The 21,034-nt window shown below is 43.7% G+C and overlaps 2 protein-coding genes across 2 annotated transcripts in view; one reads left to right on the plus strand and one right to left on the minus strand.

The window, feature by feature from the left end:
• Ankh (ANKH inorganic pyrophosphate transport regulator) overlaps positions 1-5,364 on the minus strand; it is a 134,598-nt gene extending 129,234 nt beyond the window's left edge. Inside the window, exon 1 of the mRNA XM_047555662.1 lies at positions 4,876-5,364. Within this exon, the coding sequence (XP_047411618.1) occupies positions 4,876-4,971 (96 nt within the window). The 5' untranslated portion in view covers positions 4,972-5,364. The remainder of the gene's footprint in view (positions 1-4,875) is intronic.
• Positions 5,365-5,372: 8 nt separating this feature from the next.
• LOC124986967 (collagen alpha-2(V) chain-like) lies at positions 5,373-10,487 on the plus strand. Its single transcript, XM_047555815.1, has 5 exons — positions 5,373-5,412; positions 5,529-5,842; positions 7,790-7,920; positions 9,022-9,048; positions 9,924-10,487. The coding sequence occupies exons 1-5, from the start codon at positions 5,373-5,375 to the stop codon at positions 9,970-9,972; spliced, it is 561 nt and encodes a 186-aa protein (XP_047411771.1). The 3' UTR covers positions 9,973-10,487.
• Positions 10,488-21,034: the final 10,547 nt, after the last annotated feature.

The raw sequence follows: 21,034 nt of genomic DNA on the forward strand, positions 1-21,034 counted from the left end.
CAAGAAAATTCACTCATGTGGGTAGCTCCTATCCAGATAAGGCTGCAGAAAATAGGGTTTTCTACATAGCAACTGGAATCACAGGTGCTCAAAAATACCTGATTTATTAAAAAAAAAAAAAAAATCCAACTTGAGTCACTCAGGTACGTTATGCCAGGAGTTTAAAGATTTTTATTTATTCCAACTCACAGAGGAGACACTCCAGGGTCTCTCCTCCCCACAGTCCAACATGACCTGGCCTATCACTCAAATCCAAAAAGGAAATCAGGGTGCAATGGCACACACCTGAAGTCCCCACTACCCAGGAGGCAGAGGCAGGAGGAGCACTTGAGCCCAGGAGTCTGAGGCCAGCTTGGCTCATTTCAAACAAAACAAAACAGCCGGGCTGGGGATGCAGCTAGTGGTGGAGGGCTTACCTAACAGGCTGAGGCCCTGGGAGCAACCCCCAGCACTGGGAACCAGGGTCGGTGGGCATGGGATCACACACACCAAGAAAATGAAAAGAAATGGAAACCAAATGAGTGACCACTAATGTTAAAACTAGGCTTGTCGCATCTGACAGGTGCCGCGGCATGGGAACAGTGTTGTACCACATGCTTCAAAAACTGCTGTTAGAAAGACACGCAGACCTGTCTCCAGGTGTGATGGACACTCCTGGAAAGAAGCATTCTGACAGAGCAGCGTTTAGGCTGGTCATCAAACCACCTCAACAGATCAACAATGAGTCAAGCTACTAACCACAGGATTATACCTTTGTGGCTCTTGAAACAACCTACTTACCCAAGCCATCTAAAAAGAAGTAACTTTTAATTGTAGATGGACATCCAAAGAGACTTGGGAAACACAGCTGGGAAGTCAAGATCAACTGCACTGAGGAGGTCACAGTGTCCTTGACTAAGTTCAGATAGCAAGGAAGGTGTGACCTCATTTTCTATGTGTGAACGAGAAGCTGAAATAGGGACCAAAGCAGGCTAGGCAGAAGCCCAAGGCGGATGGAGAAAGCACGCCATGCAATTGGCACAAGGATGTCCACTGAAACTTTACATTACCCAAGAACAAACAAGAAACCTCCGCATTTAAACAACAGCACAATACACAGCAAGAGGGATTGCAGCACGCTCAGGTCATCAAATATTACGCTGCCTCTAAAAATCATATTTAAACATTTTAATGACTTGGGAAGAACGCTTGTGTTCTTTGATATCACACACACACACACACACACACACACACTTCCTCAATTTGATTTTAAAAAGCAGGTTAGTAAGAGAGACCCAAATTATTAAAGGAGTTTCTCTTCAGAGAATAATTAGAGGTACTGCCCCCCACCCCTTTTCAGTATTTACCAAACTTTAAACAACAGGCATATATTACTTTTATAATGAGAAAAAAAAACAATTATTTTGAAATTTACTTCATTAATAGAGATTAGACTGGGTGGAAGACAAAAACAGAAGTCTCCCTACAGTACTAAGAGAGAGCTTGAGATTCATATTCCTGTTTTTAAGCATCTTGGAAAGTGGATCAAAAAAGGATGCTTGGATTACTATTACTCAAGGCAAGCTTGGCCTGGGGTAGTCACTCCTCTGGCTCAGTGACCCTGGATGAAGAGCCCCTTCCCAGTAAGGAAGCCCCAGTAAGCTGCTTCCCATTCTATACTCACCCTCTTTCATTCCCATACTTCCTGGTCTAATGGGAATTTTTTGTTTGTTTCTGTTTTTTTTTTTTTTTTTTGGTGTGGGGGGCAGTGTGGTTCTCTACTCAGTAGACAGGAAGAACATGCATTAACCTCTTTTGGGGGTGCTTCTCTCCCTCTCTCCCTTTCTCTTTCCTCTTCCTCCCTTTCTCTCTCCTCTCCCCTCCTCCCCCCTCCTCCTCCTCCTCATTCTTCTCTCTCTCTCTCCCTCCCTCTCTCTTTCCCATTTTTGTGAGATTCATAATTTGAGACCCTCTTATACTTGGAAACCTGACTCTAGAGTTCATTAGAAAGGGTGGGCTGAGGAAACGTCTTAACATTCTTGTTACACATCTCCAGTAACTGTAACAATCCATATGCAAAACTCTTCATTCACAGACAAACACCCTGGATCTTGGAAGGATCCTACTGGACCCTATCAAATTCTGTGACTCATTCAGAGCCATCTGAATACGGGACATTACCTCGTGAGGCTGGAGAGTGGATTATGGGACCCTTTGAAGAACAATTTTCCTCTTAATTGAGAGCAATTGCAACTTCCTTTCCTTTTTCAAAGTCTTTACAGCAAAGGAGTCCTTAACGTTTTAAGTGCTACTAAGTACCTTTCAAAAGAGTTCTCTAATTTATTCTACATAATCTGGTGGTTTTGGCATTAAAGGAGATCAGGAATTTTGTTTAAAGTTTAATTTTAAACAAACAATAGTCCTTTGAGCATGGTGAAATCAAACAGACCCGAGGGTCTTTAAAGTATAGGCAGAATCATTCTTCTTCCCTTAGCAACCTGTAACGACCTAATGATAAACATCAACTTTAAATAATTTTATCTTGCGGTTATCACTTGTTCATTTTCTCCCCTTGATCAATGGCTGTGCCAACTTTTTAAAAATAAGATATAGTTTTGATTTAATTATTTGAATAACAAACATTTTGGTATAATTTTCTTTTCTTGGGAGTCTTTTCTTTCAGATTGTCCTATATCTGTTGAGTCTTCAAAGTTCAAAATATAACAAGATTCAATTTAGACCTAGGCTGAGAATCTGACAAGCTCAAAATTATTTCGAAGTTTCTAAGAACCCTAGATAAATTTAATTGTGTAAACCTAACTAGAGGAAGCACACAGTGGAGGGATAAGGGCCAGGTGGGTGTGAACTTGAACTTCAGTTCTGCCATTTACTGCCTATGTGGTCTTGGGCAAATGTCTTGCCTTGTTTAAAGTTCCTATCCTTCCCTCAGATACAACATGTGCTGAAATATTATAAGCACATACTAGGTGCTCAATGAATGTAAGTGAATAATGTTTTAGATTTGCAACCTGTAAAAATGGAGCCAAAAGGATAATTCCATATGCAGTTATCATAAGGTGTTTTACATACCTAGAAGATCATTAGTTTCTGCAATAATAGATATGTTCTCATTCTTTCCTATGGTATTTATGTTCAATATTAAAAAGCAGGTCATTCTATTCCATATGACATTTTTCTTTGGTATAGAATTCAAGCCCACCCTCAACCTCTGTGTCAAAGCCACAAAAAAGTGATAATACATTTTTTGAGAATAAATACTCCATAATATGGATTTCCTTTCTGATCGAGCTATAAATAACAGAGAAATCTATGTACATTATGATAATGTTGTCTACGCAGCGTCTGGTTTGCATGATCATACAGAGAGATGATGTTGGTGGAGACTGTCAGGAGCACCGCACAGAACACGCTGCAAGGCCTCTTGGTAGCCCCCCCTCCACACACGCTAAGAGCTCTGAGACCATCAGCGTGTGATTCCTTTATGTGGCCACATACGTGGAGCTTATTCAACTTTCAGTGTAATCTTGCACATAGCATTTCCATTCTAAAAGTTCTGTTCACATTTTCTGAAGGCATCACAAATTGGTGTTATAATCATAAAAAAACCCTCAGCCAAGAAACATTAAAATCATTTGCTGTCCTTTTGTTCTTTGACAAGTCAGAGGCGTGAAAGATAATGAGATGCTTTAATTTTTAATTCTGCATTTCTTAACCATCTCCAAAGCATGCAAAACCGTGGCTGCATTTATCTTTGTACTCCCCAGTCACCTCTCCAACTTAGGGTTTGTATATTACTTATTAACCATCACGACAGTGAGGCATAGTACACCTGCCCACTGGGTGGACCGACCTACATGTGTCCATCCCTCTAGAACTACAATTAAAGAAAAAAAAAAAAAAAAAAAAAAAAAACTCTACCAAATAGAAGAATATTTTAGTCTAACTTCTTTGAAGCACAATAAAGAGGAGAAAAGAACCAATTAGCAAAAAGTAGTTGTATGTTAGACTTGTGAAAATATGCAGGTCCCATCCCCATATTCTCTTCCTGGGCCTTAGAAAGCAATTGCATCCCGCCAGAGGCCCTGGGGAAAAAAAAAAAAAAAAAAAAAAAAAAAAAAAAAAACGGTCCCCACAGGCAAAGCGCCTGGTACAGTACCCTGCCGCTTGAGAGCCTGCAGCGCTAGATTTGCAATGACGCCACATGGAGAAAACATAAGAAACAAGGACGGGAAGGCAACACCAAACACAAATGTGTTCCCCCCTTTTTAGTGATCCAAGGCGTGGGGGCGAGTGTCAAAAACCCCAGAGTACAGAGAAAAGAGTCAATGGTCGAAATAACAAGACTCGTTCGGGACACCCCTACTCCTAGGCTGTGTTAACAATTTAAAAATTAGAAGTACCTGGAAAATTAAGTTGTACACATTATAAGACAAAATCTCCCCACCATCCTCGTCCCTAGCAGCCCTGGGTAAGTAAAACCCCAGCACTTAAGCTACTAGAAAGTACATTTGAGTTGAGGACCCGGGGTTTACATAATCTCAAATTACATAATACGCCTCCTGTGCACTCAAAATCCTTCTATAGGTGAAGTTCACACCACCCGGTCTTTGGTCTTTTACCATTTTCCAGAGAGAGCTGGAAAAGTCCCTTGAATAACTGGGAGGGAGAGAGGGAACGGGGTGCTGGAAAAGTCATCCTTGACAAGCTGCAAACCCAACCAAATGTTCCAGGGGAAAAGGGTCTCGGAGCAGGTGATTCCCCTCTGGTCCATCCCCCGGCGCCTGGCGTCTAAGGCCCAGGCAGAGCTAGCAGGGCGCAGGGTGCGGGGCGCGGGCGGCGCTGCCCGGGCGGGCAGGGGGCGCGTCCGGGGCTTACCTGCTCCCCGAAGTCGATCGCTATGTTGGTGATGCCCAGGGGCACCAGGAACCGGATCAGGGGCCAGTAGTGCGTGAGCGCCGGGAATTTCACCATAGTCCCCACCGTGGGCTGACCCCACACACATCTGCCGCCGCGAGGGGACTCTGCAGGGAGGCAAGGGGCGAGCGGGGGGCGCGGGCGGACGGAGGCCGCGTCCGGCGGGGCCTCGGGGCGGCGGCGGCGGCGGCTCCTCCTCGCGGCTGCGGCGCCCTCTCCAAGCGCGGCTGCTCTAGCAGGAGATCCGCAAGCTCAAGTCCATCCCTGCTGCCCTCCCACACAACAAAGATCTGCCGGGAAAAAAAAGAGGAGGGACGGCGGCGGCGGCGGCGGCGGCGGCAGCAGAAGGTTCTGCTGACAGCGGCTCCATTATAAGCGCTCTGGGGCCCGGAAATAAATAAATAACTGCGCGCACGAGGCGCCGCCGCTGCCGCCGCCGCCGCCGCGCGGAGGAAATCATGGGCGGGCGCGGAGGCGCGGACACCGCCGGCGACCCGGGCGGGGCTGGGGGCACCGGGGAGGGGGCCGGGCCGGGCCGGGCGCGCCGCGGCCTCCTCCCCCGCCCGCCGCCGCCTGCGCTCCGCTCGGCCGCCGGGGGCGCTGCGCACGCACAGGCCGCGGGCCGCCGCAGCCGCGTCCGGGCGCGCGGGGTGGGACTCGCCGCGGTGCCTCTGCCGACCCAGGGGCGGCGGCGCAGCCGGCAGGGGAAGCGGGGCCGGGGCGCGGCGCGGAGGCCCGGGGACCCGGCGCGCGCGAAGGGCGGCGGGGGAAGGCAGGGCCCTGGGCCACCTTAAGGCCCCGGGCCGCCTTGGCTTCGCGGCCGGCCCTCGTGTCTCCGCGCCATCCCGGGAGGACCAGGGCCTCGGGAAGACCGGGAACCCAGACAGGCAACCAGAGCGGGATCGCGCGAGTTGGGGTCCGGGCGCAGGTCCGGAGGCTGCGGGACGGGGAGGGCCCCCGACCCCTGGGCGGGCGCCGCCGAGCCCCTTCCGAGGGCCGCTGGCCTGGAGGTGGGCGGAGAGGAGCGGGGAGCAGCTCCCGGCCGGCGCTGCAGACGGCTTCGCGGAGCTGGGGAACCGGGAGAAATGGAGGTGCCGCGGGCCAGAGAGCCTAAGGTTGCCGGGAAGTAAGCCTCTCTTTCAGGATTTCCAGGGGCGGCGGTGGCCCGCTTCCCTTTGGGGAAATAGAGGGCAGCAGGGACCCTGCAGGCTCCCAAGCCCGGGCCGGCTGCCTTCGGAGGAGCTCAGACTTGTCTCTAGCAGTTTGCTAACATTGTGCAACTATTGTTCGAAGAAGAAAAAGCCACCTCAGAAAGCCTTTCTTTAAAGAGAAAGAAAGAAAATTCCGTTTTATAATACTGTGTCCATGGTGATTTCCAGATAATTAGTTGACGTGCTGAGAGGCTCACCTAAAACTCAACTGTACGCCAAAGCCAGCATCCGCCCCCACCCCAGCACACTACCAGGGGAAGGTGCAACCTGGGGAATGACAAGGGCCTCTTTGCAGGATTGGCTTCATGGGCATGTGACCTGTGCAGTCACCTCGGGCCTGGCACTTAGCAGGACTTGTCATTGGTGTAGCCCTCTGCTGTTGTGCTCTTGAAACTCTTTAATTTGAGCACAAGGGGCCTTGCGTTTTAATCTTGTACTGGGCTGGGCAAGTTATGTAGGCTGCCCTGCACTTATTTTGTAACCCCTTACATTATTTTTAAGTTTAATAAGCATAACGAATTAAAGTAGCTTATTATTGAAAATAATGATGTATTTTATGCTTAGAAATGAACCTATTACCTCACATTTAACTTTGTAAAGCTTTATGTGAATAGTGAGCTTGAGACCTCAAGGTTCTGATGCAGGTATTTCACAACAGTATTGAAAGTGTTAAATATTGCCGAATTTTTTGCCCTTTGAAAATACTCTTTAAATTCCACATAATCTGAACAAGGAAAGCTAATTTACCTCCCAAGGGCATGTAACCCCACATAATATTGCCTATAATCAAAATGAAGCTTTAGTCGTTATTTATTGTGTTAAATGTGTCAAACAGTAACATATAAAAGATTTTCCAGCAAACCAGGAAGTTCTTGTGTAGGTTACTCTCTGTAGGAGCAAGTTCCTGAAAGGTGTGTTTCAATGGAGTTGACTGTGACTTTAAGTATACAGAATTATTTAAAGGAATTCTCTGGGAAAGAATTCTTTTTGCAAAGCAAATATGGCCTCCTGATTGAGTCATTCTTTTAGTCTAGGTTTTCACAGGCTCATTTCACTTAAAGCGATCTAATGACACGACCTTTGTGTAGAATATAGGATTGATGAGGTTCTAGATCGATCCTCATCAAGACCAGTTTGCTTTCACTGGTCTCTGGACAGGGTCCGCCACTTCCCTGCAGTTGGTAATGTAAAAGCACACTTTTGATCAGAACTGTGAGAAATTTCTAGTGATTCAAAGGCTGTTATCCAGGGCTGGGATGTAGTTCAGTGGTAGAGTGCTTGTCTAGTTTGCAGAAGGCCCTGGGTTCCATTACCAGTATCAAAAAAATAAAAAATGTTATCCTCGTGTATTTTAAAAGCATACTTTTAAATGAGTGATTACACGTCATCTTTAATTAAATCAAAGAATACTTTTGAGGTTTGTGAAAGTGAATGTAGCATCAGTCAAAATCAGATAACAGAATTTAAAGGGAGTTCTGTCTGCTTTAAAACTTTGCAGTTGTTTGAAAAGATAACTCTATAATACAAATAATAACAATGAGTGGAAAGTTTTCCAAATTACTCAAAAGTCAAGAAGAGATCCCAGAGTTATTTAAATTAGATTCACCTTTTGGACGATACGGCTTTGTCTTCTCTTTTTAAAACTTATATTTGATTACTTTTAGCCAAGTACAAAATTTAAAGACTCTACATTCAACAGTGTACATATGTACATACAGGAAAAAATGCTGGGAGAAAATAGAAAATATGCTCAACAACTTACAGTCATTATGATAACTGTGTGGAATGAATACAGGTAATTATTACTTTCTTTTTGTACTTTTCTATGTTTAACATAATGAGAATATGTAAGTTTATAAAAAGACGTTTTTAAAAAATATTTTTAGCTAGGCTTGGTGGTGCATGCCTGTAATCCCCATGGTTGAGAAGGATGAGGCAGGAGGATCGCAAGTTCAAGACCAGCCTCAGCAATTCAGTGAGGGCATAAGCAATTTAAGTGAGACTGTCTCAAAATAAAAGGGCTGGCGATGTGGCAAAACACACACACACACACACACACACACACACACACACACAAAAAAAAAAAAAAAAAACAAAGAAAAAAGTTTAGAAGACCGAAAGAGCAAATTAGCATTGATTCTGGAGCATGAAAAGTTTCTTTTTGCCAAACAACTTCATAATGATCAGCAATATCATATCATTTTAGTGCCTAAAATTATTGTTAAGCCCAAATTTTGAAGAAGCTAATGCAAAAAGAATAAACATAACAAAGGTCTGATTCCCCACCCCCACCCGACACCCAATCCCTCACTTGCTCTTAAATGAATAAGTTCCAGTTACCCACAAGGAGCAATCTGTTCTCAAGGACGGAATTCAGTATTATGCTTCTGATTCTCCGGTTCTAGAACTCTGTAACTCAGACCTTGACACGAGTGACCCAATGGCATCACATTGGGATTGAAGTGGTGAACGTGGTTTGGAAGCAGATGCCATGCAGGTCGGTATAAGCTTGATCGGATGGAATTATCTACACTGGGCACACCTAATTACCCTATATTCTGTATTTAGTATAATCAATGTATTTAACAGTTCTGATGGAAGACTCAGTCCTGGAGATTGATGTCTGATTTTCAAATGCGTCATGAGCTGCCCACATAGAGTGGACAGATATAAATCCAGGCCTCAGAGCTCTGCACCTGGACCTAGTACGGTTTGCTCCATGGCAAGGGAAAGTCTTCAGTTCTAACCTATTTAATGGTGTCCATGAAACATCATCCTCTAGATGATGTCATGATTTCTGTCCAGATTTTAGCTTCCAGAGAGAGCGAGCAAGAAGAGAAGTGTCTCCCTTTCTCCAATTGTAACTTTTACTTTTGCTATCTCTGTGTCGTTTCAGCCCAAATCCTAGTTGCAGTTTGCTGGGGTGAGTGATCAAAGTCAGTTTTTATACTCCCAACACATGTCTATAGTTGGAGGCAGGAGGTGATTGGCAGGAGTAAATTATCCCCAAACTGAAATTTTCTGTAGATGAGCTAGAACTAGCTAGTAAAATTCTGCCAAGAGTTACAGTTCTTACTTTTAATGATCTTTCTCTCTCCCTCTCTTTTTCTTTCTCTTTGGTCCTGGGAATTGAACCCAGGAATGCTTTACCACTGAGCCACCTCCCAGTCTTCTTTTTTATTTTTTTTATTTTAAGGCAAGGTCTCATCACTAAGTTGTTTAGGGTCTTGATGAATTGCTGAGGCTGGCCTTGAACTTGTGATCCTCCTCACAAGTTCAAGCCTCCCATGTCACTGGGATTATAGGCATGGGCTACCACACCGGGCTTAATGACTTCTTTAATAATATTTCAAAGAGATCACACAAAGGCTTCAAAATGTTGTGCTTTCAAAAGAAACATACTGATTTCTACATACTGATAATGGAGTGATCTACAGAATATTTTAAGTGAGAAAGCAACATGCCAGACCATAAACTGACATACTATTGGGGGGTGGACAAAAAGGGAGAGAAATATGAATGTAGGTGAAAAGAGCATGTGTGCATGTGAATTTGCTTATATTTTAGAAAAGACACACTAGAGAATAAGCCCAACATTGATTACATGTTTATCTATAAGGGGAGGAAAAGAACAGAGTGGAATAAGAATGGAAGAGAGACTTCTCTGAATGTACCTTATTATCTGATTTTGGCTTTGGAAACATTCATGTTTTACATGTTGAAAATAAAATTAAATAAATAGAAAAATTGTGGATTGCAGATGAAAACATACAATTTTTTTTCCCATTTTATCCCAAGGAAAGGATTTGACGCAGCTTCAATCAAATCACAGATATTTGCCTTATGAACTTTTATGAATTTTTATGTCTTTGTAATTGCTAGACAATAAAACACTTGGAGAGTTACGTTTGCCAGGTCATTATGTAACCCGACAGCATTGTGCATTAGTAAACCATTAACTCACTCCTACCACTAAAAAGTGGCCTAAAAGCAGAATCAAATTTTGGAATGATCTCTGTCCTTGCCACACAAAAATGACACCACTTCCACAAATTGACTTGGGATTTTGGAAGTAAGTTGCTTTATACAGGTGAGTATTTGATAATTCAGGGCTTTGTATTTGGCTCATTATGGTGAAATATAAAAGTAATTTTTATGATGAATTTTTATAATTCATCCTGGCTGTGCAAACCTGAGGTTTGGCAATTCTTCATGAACGGAATGGAACAGAGAGTTGTAACCAAGATCAAAATATAAATGCTTTCCATTCTCCTTTTCCCTCTCTTCATCTTCTGCTGGTTTTATTTAAATGACCAGGCTAACAAAAAAGTGCTGTATTTAAAAAATATTTAATAAAGCTTAAATTTTTATTCTTGCTGTATCCAGGGTCTGTTAATTTTTAAAAGCTCTTTGAAATATTATATCTTTCACAGAGATACCTTTAGCTTCACTTTGATCATTTCTTTTTCATTTTATGTTTTGGCAAAAAGAGTAATAGCTGCATTAGTTTCTATTTCTAGCATATCAGTCTGCTGTCTACCCCAAAATATTAACTCTTGTGAGGTGGGGCCTATTTAAAATGCTCTTCCATCTCCTTTCACCTCCTCCTGCTTCTCACAACAATAATATATGTGAAATAATACATTTGAGCTCAGTTTTCCATAAGTTTTTATGTTTTTACCTTTAATCTCTGGATGACAAGTATGTTATCTTTTTTACCACCCAGTTAATACTGACCATGTCTCTTTAGCATTCTGATAATAGATAGAGACCAGATTCTCCTGCTCCCTCAGACTTTGGATCTCAGGAAAGAGATAGAGCAGCCACAGTTTTCTGGACTGTCCCTGCATTTTAATCAGAACTGTTTCTCCTTTTCAGGGTTACTAATTCGGAGTAGGTGTGAATTCATCAGCCAAGCAAGCCGTGTAGTATCAGCACACGTGACGCACATGGCTTATCCCTAAATTCCTGAACCCCATTAGGAGATTTTTTTTTTCCATTAGAGGATTTTTACACTTGGAACTGCTCCTGATTTCAAGATGATATTCCCCTACTAATTATAGGATTTTATTTGTGACTCGATTGGTTTCATTTACAATGAGACCAATGTCATTTTTATTTCTATATAGATCAGTTAACTTTGCTTAATTTATTCAGCAACTTCTTCGGAGTTGCGCTATGTGCCAGGTGTTGTACAAGATGCCGAATGTGTTACAGCATTGAACAAATCAGACGTGATCCCCTAAAATGAGGAACAGGGCAGATGGGCTCTCTGAGTACTCCGATACTGTAGTGAAGATCCTAGCCAGTGAAACCAGGCACATAAAGCAAACAAAAGGCAAACATTGGAAAGAAAAACTAAGTTCTTATTCATAGATGACATGATAATTGACATAGAAAATCCAAAAGATTCTACAAGAAAGCTACCAGAACTAATGTGCACTTAGCAAGGACAGAGGGTGTAGTTTTGTAATCTCGTTAATCCTCAAAGTAATCCTATGAGTTTACTACCATTTCTTTCTTTGTGTGAGTATATATTTGTGTAAGTAGAAGTATTTGTAACAAGGTTAATTAAATTGTCTAGAGTCTCACAACTAATAAGCAGCAATGTTGGTACTCCAATCCTGATATTCATGACTTAAAAGACATTAATTGCTGTGCTAGGACTTCTTAAACTTTGTACGTTTAGTGTGCGGTTTCAACCCTCACCTAGGGTTGGTGATTGAGACTCTAGGATGGGGGTGAGTCCTGGGAGAACTGCATTTTCACAAGAACTGCAGGAGATTCCGATGCAGGTCACACAAACAACCTCAGCTGTATGGTCTGTGGATTCTGTTTGCACCTTCCAAGACCCTGCGTGGAGACCTGAAACCTTGGGTAGCCCTATACATACCTATGACAAAGTTCAGTTTATATATCAGGAACAGTAAGAGATTGATAATCTCTTGTTTAATAATGAATATTATTAAATATTATAATAAAACAATTAAAAAATATACTGTATTAAAATTATGTGAACGTGGGTTCACTCTCAAAATTTCTTCTGGACTTTAAGACAGTGGTTGGCTGTGGGCACTTGAAATCATGGAAAGCAAAAGCATGGGTGGGGGCGGGGAGTTCTGTGCCCTGTGTTCTGCATACAAATGCTATTTTAAATAGTAACTCTAAATGGGGAAACAGGATCTCTCAGTGGAAGTTGGATTTGACAGGAAGCAACCCAACCCTGCTCAGGTCTCATCAGTAGATTTAAAGAGAAACAAGAGGGGCTGGAAGAATCCACAGCTGAGAAGGCAAGAGGTGGCAATGTTTCCAAAGATGGTCCCTTGGTGAAGCCCACCCGGGGCTCCTGAGCATAAGCTCGGTGGCAAGGACCTTATGGAGAATACTCCGACCCACAGCAGGAGGTGTGTTACGTTTCCATCACTATGACAGAAAAATCAACTTACAGGGAGGAAAAGTTTATCGTGGCTCAAGGTTTCAGTCACTTGGCCCTGTTGCTTTTGGGCCCCTGGTGAGGCAGTACATCACAGCAGAATCGTGTGGCAGAGGAGGGCTGCTCACCTCATGGTGACTAGGAAGCAAAGAGACACAGAGGGGCTATTTCTCCAAGAGCAAATCCCCAGAGACCCATCTTCCTCCCACAGGGCGCCACCTCTTAAAGGTCCTATCACCTCCTAGTAGTGCCACAGGCAGGTGACCCAGTCTTCAACATGTGGCCTTTCGGGGACTTTTAAAACCCAAACCATAATAGGAGGGGTATCACAGCATTAACCAAAACATGGGCGGGTCAGAGAGAAAGGGGAACCTGAGGAGTGAATTCAGAGCTCAGCAAAGGTGCCAAAGGAATGAGATTATGGAGCTGCTATTTAGCACATAGGTGGCTAGCAAAGGACCAGTGAGGCTCAGGAAAGGTTGGAATGTAAAAGTGTGCACTGCTATTTCCCTGTTATTGACAATTCCTGGCCTGAGCATTTTTTACATACCAGGAAAAGTGCTATGCACGTCACAGTCATTGTTACATGCACTCCTCGAGAACCTCCAACGTAGGGATTATCACCCCCATTTTGTACGTGATGAAATTGAGGAACGGAGGCATTGATTGAAACTACACATTCTTCCTCTTCTTCTTCCTTTTTTTTTTGTACTGGCGATTGGACTCAAGCCACACCCCGAGCCCTTTGTCTGTTTTTATTTTGAAACAGGGTCTCAGTAAATTGCTGAGGCTAGCCTTGAACTTACTATCACCCTGCCTCAGTCTCCTGGGGTTGCTGGGAGACTATGCACTATGACATCTGTCCATAGCGCTTCTTGTCTGAAATTACTTTGCAAGGGAAGCTAGACTCTGTGTTGCTTAGAAGGGAAGGATTTACTTGAGAGATTCCAGAACATGTGCAGCTGGAAATACTTAGGAATGACTGGTAGAGTGGTAAGGACCATGAAAGAGATTCAGAATCACAAAATAGCAAGATTTCCAGGAATTTTATTTTATTTTATTTTTTGCAGTGCTGGGAATCAGATCTGGGGTCTTGCACATTCTAAGCAATATAGACTGAGCTATATCCACAGCCCAACTTCAAAGAATTTTAGAAATGATTTAGTCCAATAGTATAACCTGTGCTTTAGTTTAAAAGGAAAAGGCAAGGAGAAAGAGCAGCCACGGAGGTGGTGTCTCAGAAATAAAGGAGAGAGGGACAACTTGCAATTAGACTCTGTGCTGTTGGCATGGGAGAAGAGACAGGAGGGAGTGAGGGTTTCCCAGAAGGCAGGGGTCACCGGCTCCAGCTGGAGAAGTGATGAGGTTGCCTTGACCGTAGACCTACCCTCGGCCTTTCCAGTGTCTCTTCATGTTGGTCGCAGGCGGGAGCTGTAACTCCGGGGTAGGGCACTTGCTTAATGTGCTAAGGCCCTGGGTTCAATCCTTAGTACCACACACGCTCGAAGTCACTCTGACTTTCCATAACTAACTTAGGAAAAGAATCCTTGTTGATTCTTTTGATAGAAGGTAAGAGAAATCAACTAGTTCTAGCTTCTAATAAAGCCCAACTATCCCAATTATACTCCGTCCACCAGAATGAGTCAAGGTCACAACCACTCACCCTGTACATCATGGAGATACTGACATCAGGTTCATAGTCAATCTCAATTTTTTTCCATAAAAGGAAATATTGACCCTTTTTCCACATAAAGTGACATTCTCAGGTTCTGGGAATTAGGAAATAGATATGCTTGCATGGCAATATTTAACCTACTGCACCTAGTTTCATTAAAATCATAAAGTAAAAAGGGTAGGATTAAGTTTAATGTATTTTGTTTAACCAAATGTTCCAAAACATTATCATAACATCTAATTAACATGGAAACAGTAATGGGGGAAATTTCACATTCTTTTTTTCCTACTTAATCTTCAAAATCCTGTGTGTATATTTGCAAAGACTCTCTGTTCTCTCTTCATCTTGTGGTGATTCATTCTTAGGTTGGACAGAGCTGTACCCACCATGGGGTCATTTTCTAGTAGAGGGACCCCACCCAGAATCTCTCTTTTTACAGAAGAAGCAGAACTAATCTAATCATTCCATCTCCAAACCTTCTTGCATTGTCTCACACCTGAGCTCTTGGGGGACATCTCACATCTAAACCATAAGTGGCCACCTTCAGCTAAACACATAAGCAGAGTGCCTAGTGACTGACTCTTCTGCATTTCCATTTCCTGGTAATAAGGTAGTAGGATCCAAGGACTGCACCCTGCAGACCATCCCCTACACACACACACATACACACACACACACACACACACACACACACATACACACACATGACTGCCAGAGAAAGGGATTGCACCTGAATTCAGCTACCCATGGGACAAGGCATGGCCAAGGTGTCCACAGCTGACCTTTCACACTTCCCCTAGATAGCTGGCACAAAACATAGTGTTCCAGGTTACTGAGCCCAAGGTGTTTATTCCTCTGCTTTCCCTTTTTCTATAATCAATGGCTTAACCCACTGATATGAATTAACTGGGTGGTAACTGTAGGCACGTAGGGTGTGACAGGAGGAGGTGGGTCACTAGGGACTTGCCTTTGGAGTTTATATTTTGTCCCTGGTGAAAGAAGTACTCACACCCACCCCCCTTCCTCTGCTTCCTGGTGCCAGGTCCTGAGCTGCTTTTCCCCACCACACTTTTCCACCATGATAGTCTTCCTCACCTTGGGCCCCGAGCAATGGAATTGGCCATCTGTGGACTGAGACCTCTGAAACTGTGGGCACCAGATAAACGTTTCCTCCTCTCCTTTGTTCTTGTCAAGTTTTTTGGTCACAGCAGTGAAAAAGTTGACTGACACATGGTAGAAATGAGATTTTTGGTCTCCAATTCCAAAGCCAGCTCTCTCAGCTGCTAGACTCTTCTGCTCCCCCGACTTGACCATATACATCCATGCAGGGTTTGGGCCGTATCTGGAGGTGGATTGCTTAGGGAGGCAGCCCCAACCAGACTGAGGTAGGACACCACACAGGCGGGGGGCCAGGGTCGGGAGCAGGCCAGAAGTTGGTACAAGCCGGGCTGTGGTTCACATGGTCAAGGTGAGGACTGGAGCTTCAGGAAGAGCCTTCAGGTGTGGCCAGACCTGGGTGGAGGCAGTGGCTGGGCTGCTCACAGGGAGACTTGTTTTGGATGGAGATGAACCGTGAAGTTGTTTGTTTTTCAGTAAAATGTCCAGCCCAAAATGTTCCAGTCATGCTTTAAAGGGATCAGCCCCTCCAGAGGGTCTGGTTTCCTTGAGTCACGGCCAATTTGTCTCCCCAAGAGTGTTTTGTCCTCAGGGTAGATGAGGGATCAGCTGGCTTGGGGCTGTAGCCAGTCCTCCTGGCCTTTGGTTCAGTAACTTTCCAGGTCCCTCCCAGCACTGGGCCCACAGGTGGGCGTTTGATTTGAACCTGACACTAGACCGGACACTAGCCGGAGCTGTCTGTCCGTAACGGGTGTCCACGAAGCACGTTGACTGACAGTCGTTATCTTGGGGTGGTTTGGCTGCAGACCAGCTTGGAGGGACTGATGGTGAAAGGTCACATCCCAGAAGGAAAGAGAAGCATCTTGTCCCTGCTCCAGTGTCTTTCAAGGACTCTTCTATGCTCTTTGAAAGCAATGGTGTGCAGAGTATGTGCTTGCTTCTCTTTGATTTGTTTATGCAGAACAAGTAGCACAAAGCTCAAAAAAAAAAAAATGCATGGATCAATAATGAGTTAGATTTTTATCCCAGTTACCAATGTGCATAACCCTACAAGTTTATTTGGTTTGCTTTTCTCAGGGTTTTTCTAAGTTAATCCCACAAAATTCCACATATTTAAATTTATACAATCTCCAAAACAGCATAATGGTCATTAAAAGGAAGATGGATTGTGTGTTCTGAGCAAAAAATACCATTTTGGGCTACTTTTCGGCATCAGTCTGGAAGGCATCATGGGAGGCAGAACTATTTAAGTTTTGGCTAGTATATAAAAATCACAGAACACATTATTTATAGTGAGGCTGTTCAAAAAACACATTCAGGGGCAGGTGGGTGGCATACACCTGTAATCCCAGCAACTGAGGAGGCTGAGGCAGGAGGATTGCAAATCTGAGGCCAGCCTTTTCAGCTTAGTGAGACCATGTTTCAAAATAAAAAATAAAAAGGACTGGGGATGTGACTAGTCTATAGTGTCTCTGGGTTCAATCCTTACTACTGCAAAAAACCAAAACTAAACCAAAACCAAAAAAGCCACAGAAACCCACATTTGGAGCATTTGGTGATTCTACTTGAAGGCCATCTAGTCCCACCATCCGATTTCTGTGTCTATCTGGCAGAGTCAAACCTGGTGACAGAGGGCTGTCACCTGGAGAGGAGGGCTAGCCAGGGACATTCTTTCTTGCCATAGTAATCTCTGTCACTTTCTTCTTACCATTCTTAGCCTCTAGTGGAGAAGAATGGGCAAGAGAATGGGAAGGCCAAATAGTTGTAGGGCTAAGAGAGCAGGCGAGGTGTGCAGAGCTCCTGGGCACATGATCACTACAGATAAAAACAAGGAGGCCAGCAGCAGGTGACATTTATCAATTATATGCTTCATGCCAAACTTTACATGCATTACTTCACTCATTCATTCATGCAATTGACCAACGGTTAAAGTATCAAACAGTTTTCCAGGTTCCAAGGACACAGCAATGAGTGAAAGTCCCTGATCTCATGGAGCTTGAGTTTTAGTAGGGAAAGAAACAGACGACAAACACATACATATACAATACCAAGTAGGGGAGTTCTAAGAGGAAAAATCACTGGAACCAGGGGATAGGCAGACAGGGGCTCCCAGGGAGGTTGCTCTGTGGAGTGGGTGTCCGTGTGCTTTCCAAGCAGAGCTGACAGTCTGACCCTGACTGGGAAGACTTGGCAAGGGGAAGGAAGGTGGTGGGGGATGAGTCCCTGGGGTGCTGAGGGTCTGAGTGAAATGCGGAAGCCATTAGAGTGTGTTGATCAAGAACATACACGGATGCAGATTTTAAGGAATCACTCTGCCTGCTTGTGGGAAAAAAGACAGGGTAGGCCCAGGGGTTGGAGATAGGAGGCATGTGAGAGGCTACTGCAACAGTCTAGGAGGGAGATGTGGTGGCTTGAAGCCCTGAGCTAGAACTTCGGAGGAAATGAGGAGTGGCGGATTTTGTATATTCTCCCAAGTTGCAGCAAGAATAAAGACGGATTTGGACTGGGGATTATAGCTCGGTTGGTAGAGTGCTTGCCTTGCATGCTCAAGGCCCTGGGTTCAACCCCCAGCATCACAAAATATATATGTGAATATGTGTGTGTGTGTGTGTGTGTGTGTTAGCAATAACTATAATACATAAATCACAGCTATGAATCTCCAAGAAGATGGATTTGTGGATTTGACCCCAGTAGTCAAGCCAAACCAAAACCAAACCTGTTAAGATGGATTTGAATGTGGTGTGAGAGCAACAGAAAAGGCTCAGATGACATCTACGTTTGGACTTGAGCCCAAGCTAAGGGTACCATTTCCTGTCATGCTTAGCATGGGAGGAGGAGCTGAGCCAGCCTGGAGGTGGAAATCCAGAGTTTGGAGCAGATGTGTCAACTGTGTGGCTTGCTCGACAGCAGGTAGAGCTGTCATAGAGACTTGAGGGGATGAAGTAGCCTGGAGCTCAGAGAGAGGCGGGATCCCAGTGCAGGAATCTTCACTTGGAGGTGACAGGTAAGGCCACAGGCTAGGAAGAGACAGCCCGGAGAGGGAGAAGATGTGGGGTCCAAGGAACAAACGCTAAGTGCTCCCATCTCCACCTATAGGAGGGGCACAAATGCTAAGGGGATTCAAGGAGGTGGAAAACCAGGAGAGCTCGTTTTGATAGAAAATGAAGAAAGTGACCGAGAACACTAATAAACTAAATGAGAACTGAGATTGACCACAGGGTTTAGCAACATGGATTTCAAAACTTTATGAACACTATTATTATCTTTGTTTTACAAATGAGGAAGCCAAGACTCAGAGAGGCTTACGTAACTTGCCTGAATGGAAAAAAGTATGGAGGTTCCTCAAAAATTAAAACCAGAACGACCATAGGATCCAACAATCCCACTACTGGTTATATATCCAAAAATCTAAAATCAGTGGGATGAATAGATGATCTCTTCTCCCATGTTCACTGTAGCATTATTTACAATAGTCAAGATTGGGAATCCACCTACTGTCCACCAACCAAAGAGTGGCTAAAGAAAACGTGATATACACACACAATGGGATACTATTAGGTCTTCAAAAAAAGAAGAAAATTCTGGGATCTTAACATAAGTGAAATGAGCCAGTCAAAGGGCAATAAAACACCACCTGATCTTACCTATAGGGGGAGACTAAAAATGTCAAACTCAAAGGTACAAAATCTATTAGCCAGGAGGAATAAGTTCAAGAGATCTATTACACAGCATGTCGACTATAGTTAATAATGACATATTGTATATTTGGAAATTGCTGAGAGCAGATTTGAAGTGTTCTCACTAAAAAATAATAATAAGAAGAATATGAGGTGATACATATGTTACCTAGCTTGATTTAACATTCCACAATGTATGCCTATATTAAACCTTATGTTGTACACAAAAATATGCGATGTTAAATTATCAATTAAAAAACAAAATGCTGAGTGCAGTAATCCCAGAAACTTGGGAGGCCGAGGCAGGAGGATTGCAAGTTCAAAGCCAGCCTCAGCAACTTAGCAAGGTCCTAAGCAATTTAGCAAGACCCTGTGTCTAAATTAAAAATAAAAAGGGCTGGGGATGTGAATCAATGTTTAAGTGCCCCTAGGTTCAATTCCTGGTATGAAAAAATAGAAAAGAAAAGAACTTGCCTAGGACCACGTTACTAAACAATGAGGACTAGAGTCACACTCGGACTTTCTGACCCTGGAGTCCCCTGCTCTGGGACCAGGACTACCCAGAGACACACATTCCTCTTCCTACTTCTGGTTTGTGAGTTCTGGGACTTTGTGACAACTCCCAGGTAGCATGTGGCCATGCTCCAGTGAAGAAGCCTAGCTCAGCTCCGTTTGGAGGATGAAAGATTATTGCAGAGTTTCCTGAGAATGATTCAAAATGAGGCCAGAGTGAAGAGAATGTAGAGCATTTAGGAGAAGCCTGCTTTACCACTTATCTTCCGTTTTAGCTCATGATTGCTTAAAAATTTCTTATTAGCATGAGAGAGAAAGGCTCAAAATAAAATGTGTTTGCACCAAAAAATTCAGCGGGGGCTTTGCAGGCTTTTCTGACAGATTGCAGGCTACAACACAGATTTGTGGGTGAAATCTAAGCTCTTTCTGTTGGTTTTGTTTCGTTTTCTTTCCTTTATGCTTAGTGCACATTAAAGAAAAGCTAATTAGGATACTGTAGGAATAGCATCAATAATCCTCATTCCTAAATAATGTTATCTATGCACTATAAAATATTTTGCATAAAAAGGCATTTTCTGTTTCCTCCTCTTGAGAACAAAGTGGTTAACAAACTGCCCTACACACACACACACACACACACACACACACACACACACACGCATGTATATATACACATATATACATATATTAATTTCTTACTGTATTTCTTACTGAAATTTCTCAATATTTTGAACATAGATTTCCAAATCTGGGGTTTCCTATTCCAAAGATGAATGGATTTAGAGTGAGTTTTATAGGCTCTTGGTGCCAATATAGATTTTTAGATGATAGTTAAAAAATGAAAGATTGTTAATTTTGGTGTTGAATGGGTTTTCTAGGGCTGGCTGCTGTAATAAATCACTACAATCCTGATGGTTCAAAGCAATAAGGATTTATTCTCTCACAGTTCTGGAGGTCAGAAGTTCAAAATCACAGTGTAAATAGGCCATGCTCCCTCTCAAGACTTCCAGGGAGAATTGTTCCCTGCCTCTTCCAGCTTTGGGTGGTGACAGGCATTCCCTGGTTCGGCCATAGAAATCCAAGCTCTGTCTCTGCCCTCACAAGTTTTCTTCTCTGTGTCTCTGTTAAATTTCTCTCTCTGTCTCTCTCTGAAAGGACACTGTGATGGTATTTAGGGCCCACCCTAAATCCAGGACCATCTCCTCTGGAGATTACTAACTTAGTTATCTACAAACATTGTTCATTTGAATAAGGTCACGTTCACAACCTCCAAGACTTAGGATTTGGGCATATTTGAGAGGCCACCATTCAACTTACTATGCAATATTATACTCCGAAATAATGGGAGCCAGGCATGGTGACTCATGCCTGCAATCCCAGCTACTTGGGAGGCTGAGGCAGGAGACTTCCAAGTTGGAGGTGGGTCTGTGAGACCCTGTCTCAAAAAGCGAAATAAAAAGGGTTGGGGCTCTTTCTCCTCCTCCTCCTCCTCCTT

This window comes from Sciurus carolinensis, chromosome 6 (genome assembly GCF_902686445.1).
Source record: "Sciurus carolinensis chromosome 6, mSciCar1.2, whole genome shotgun sequence".
NCBI classification, from domain to species: domain Eukaryota; kingdom Metazoa; phylum Chordata; class Mammalia; order Rodentia; family Sciuridae; genus Sciurus; species Sciurus carolinensis.

Bases quoted from the DNA above. Each gene is read 5' to 3' on its own strand.
- LOC124986967 (XM_047555815.1), top strand. From the start codon at position 5,373: ATGGGCGGGCGCGGAGGCGCGGACACCGCCGGCGACCCGG. The intron at 5,413-5,528 runs GCGGGGCTGGGG...GCGCACGCACAG, and splicing joins GGACACCGCCGGCGACCCGG to GCCGCGGGCCGCCGCAGCCG. The intron at 5,843-7,789 runs GTCCGGAGGCTG...GATTACTTTTAG, and splicing joins GAGTTGGGGTCCGGGCGCAG to CCAAGTACAAAATTTAAAGA.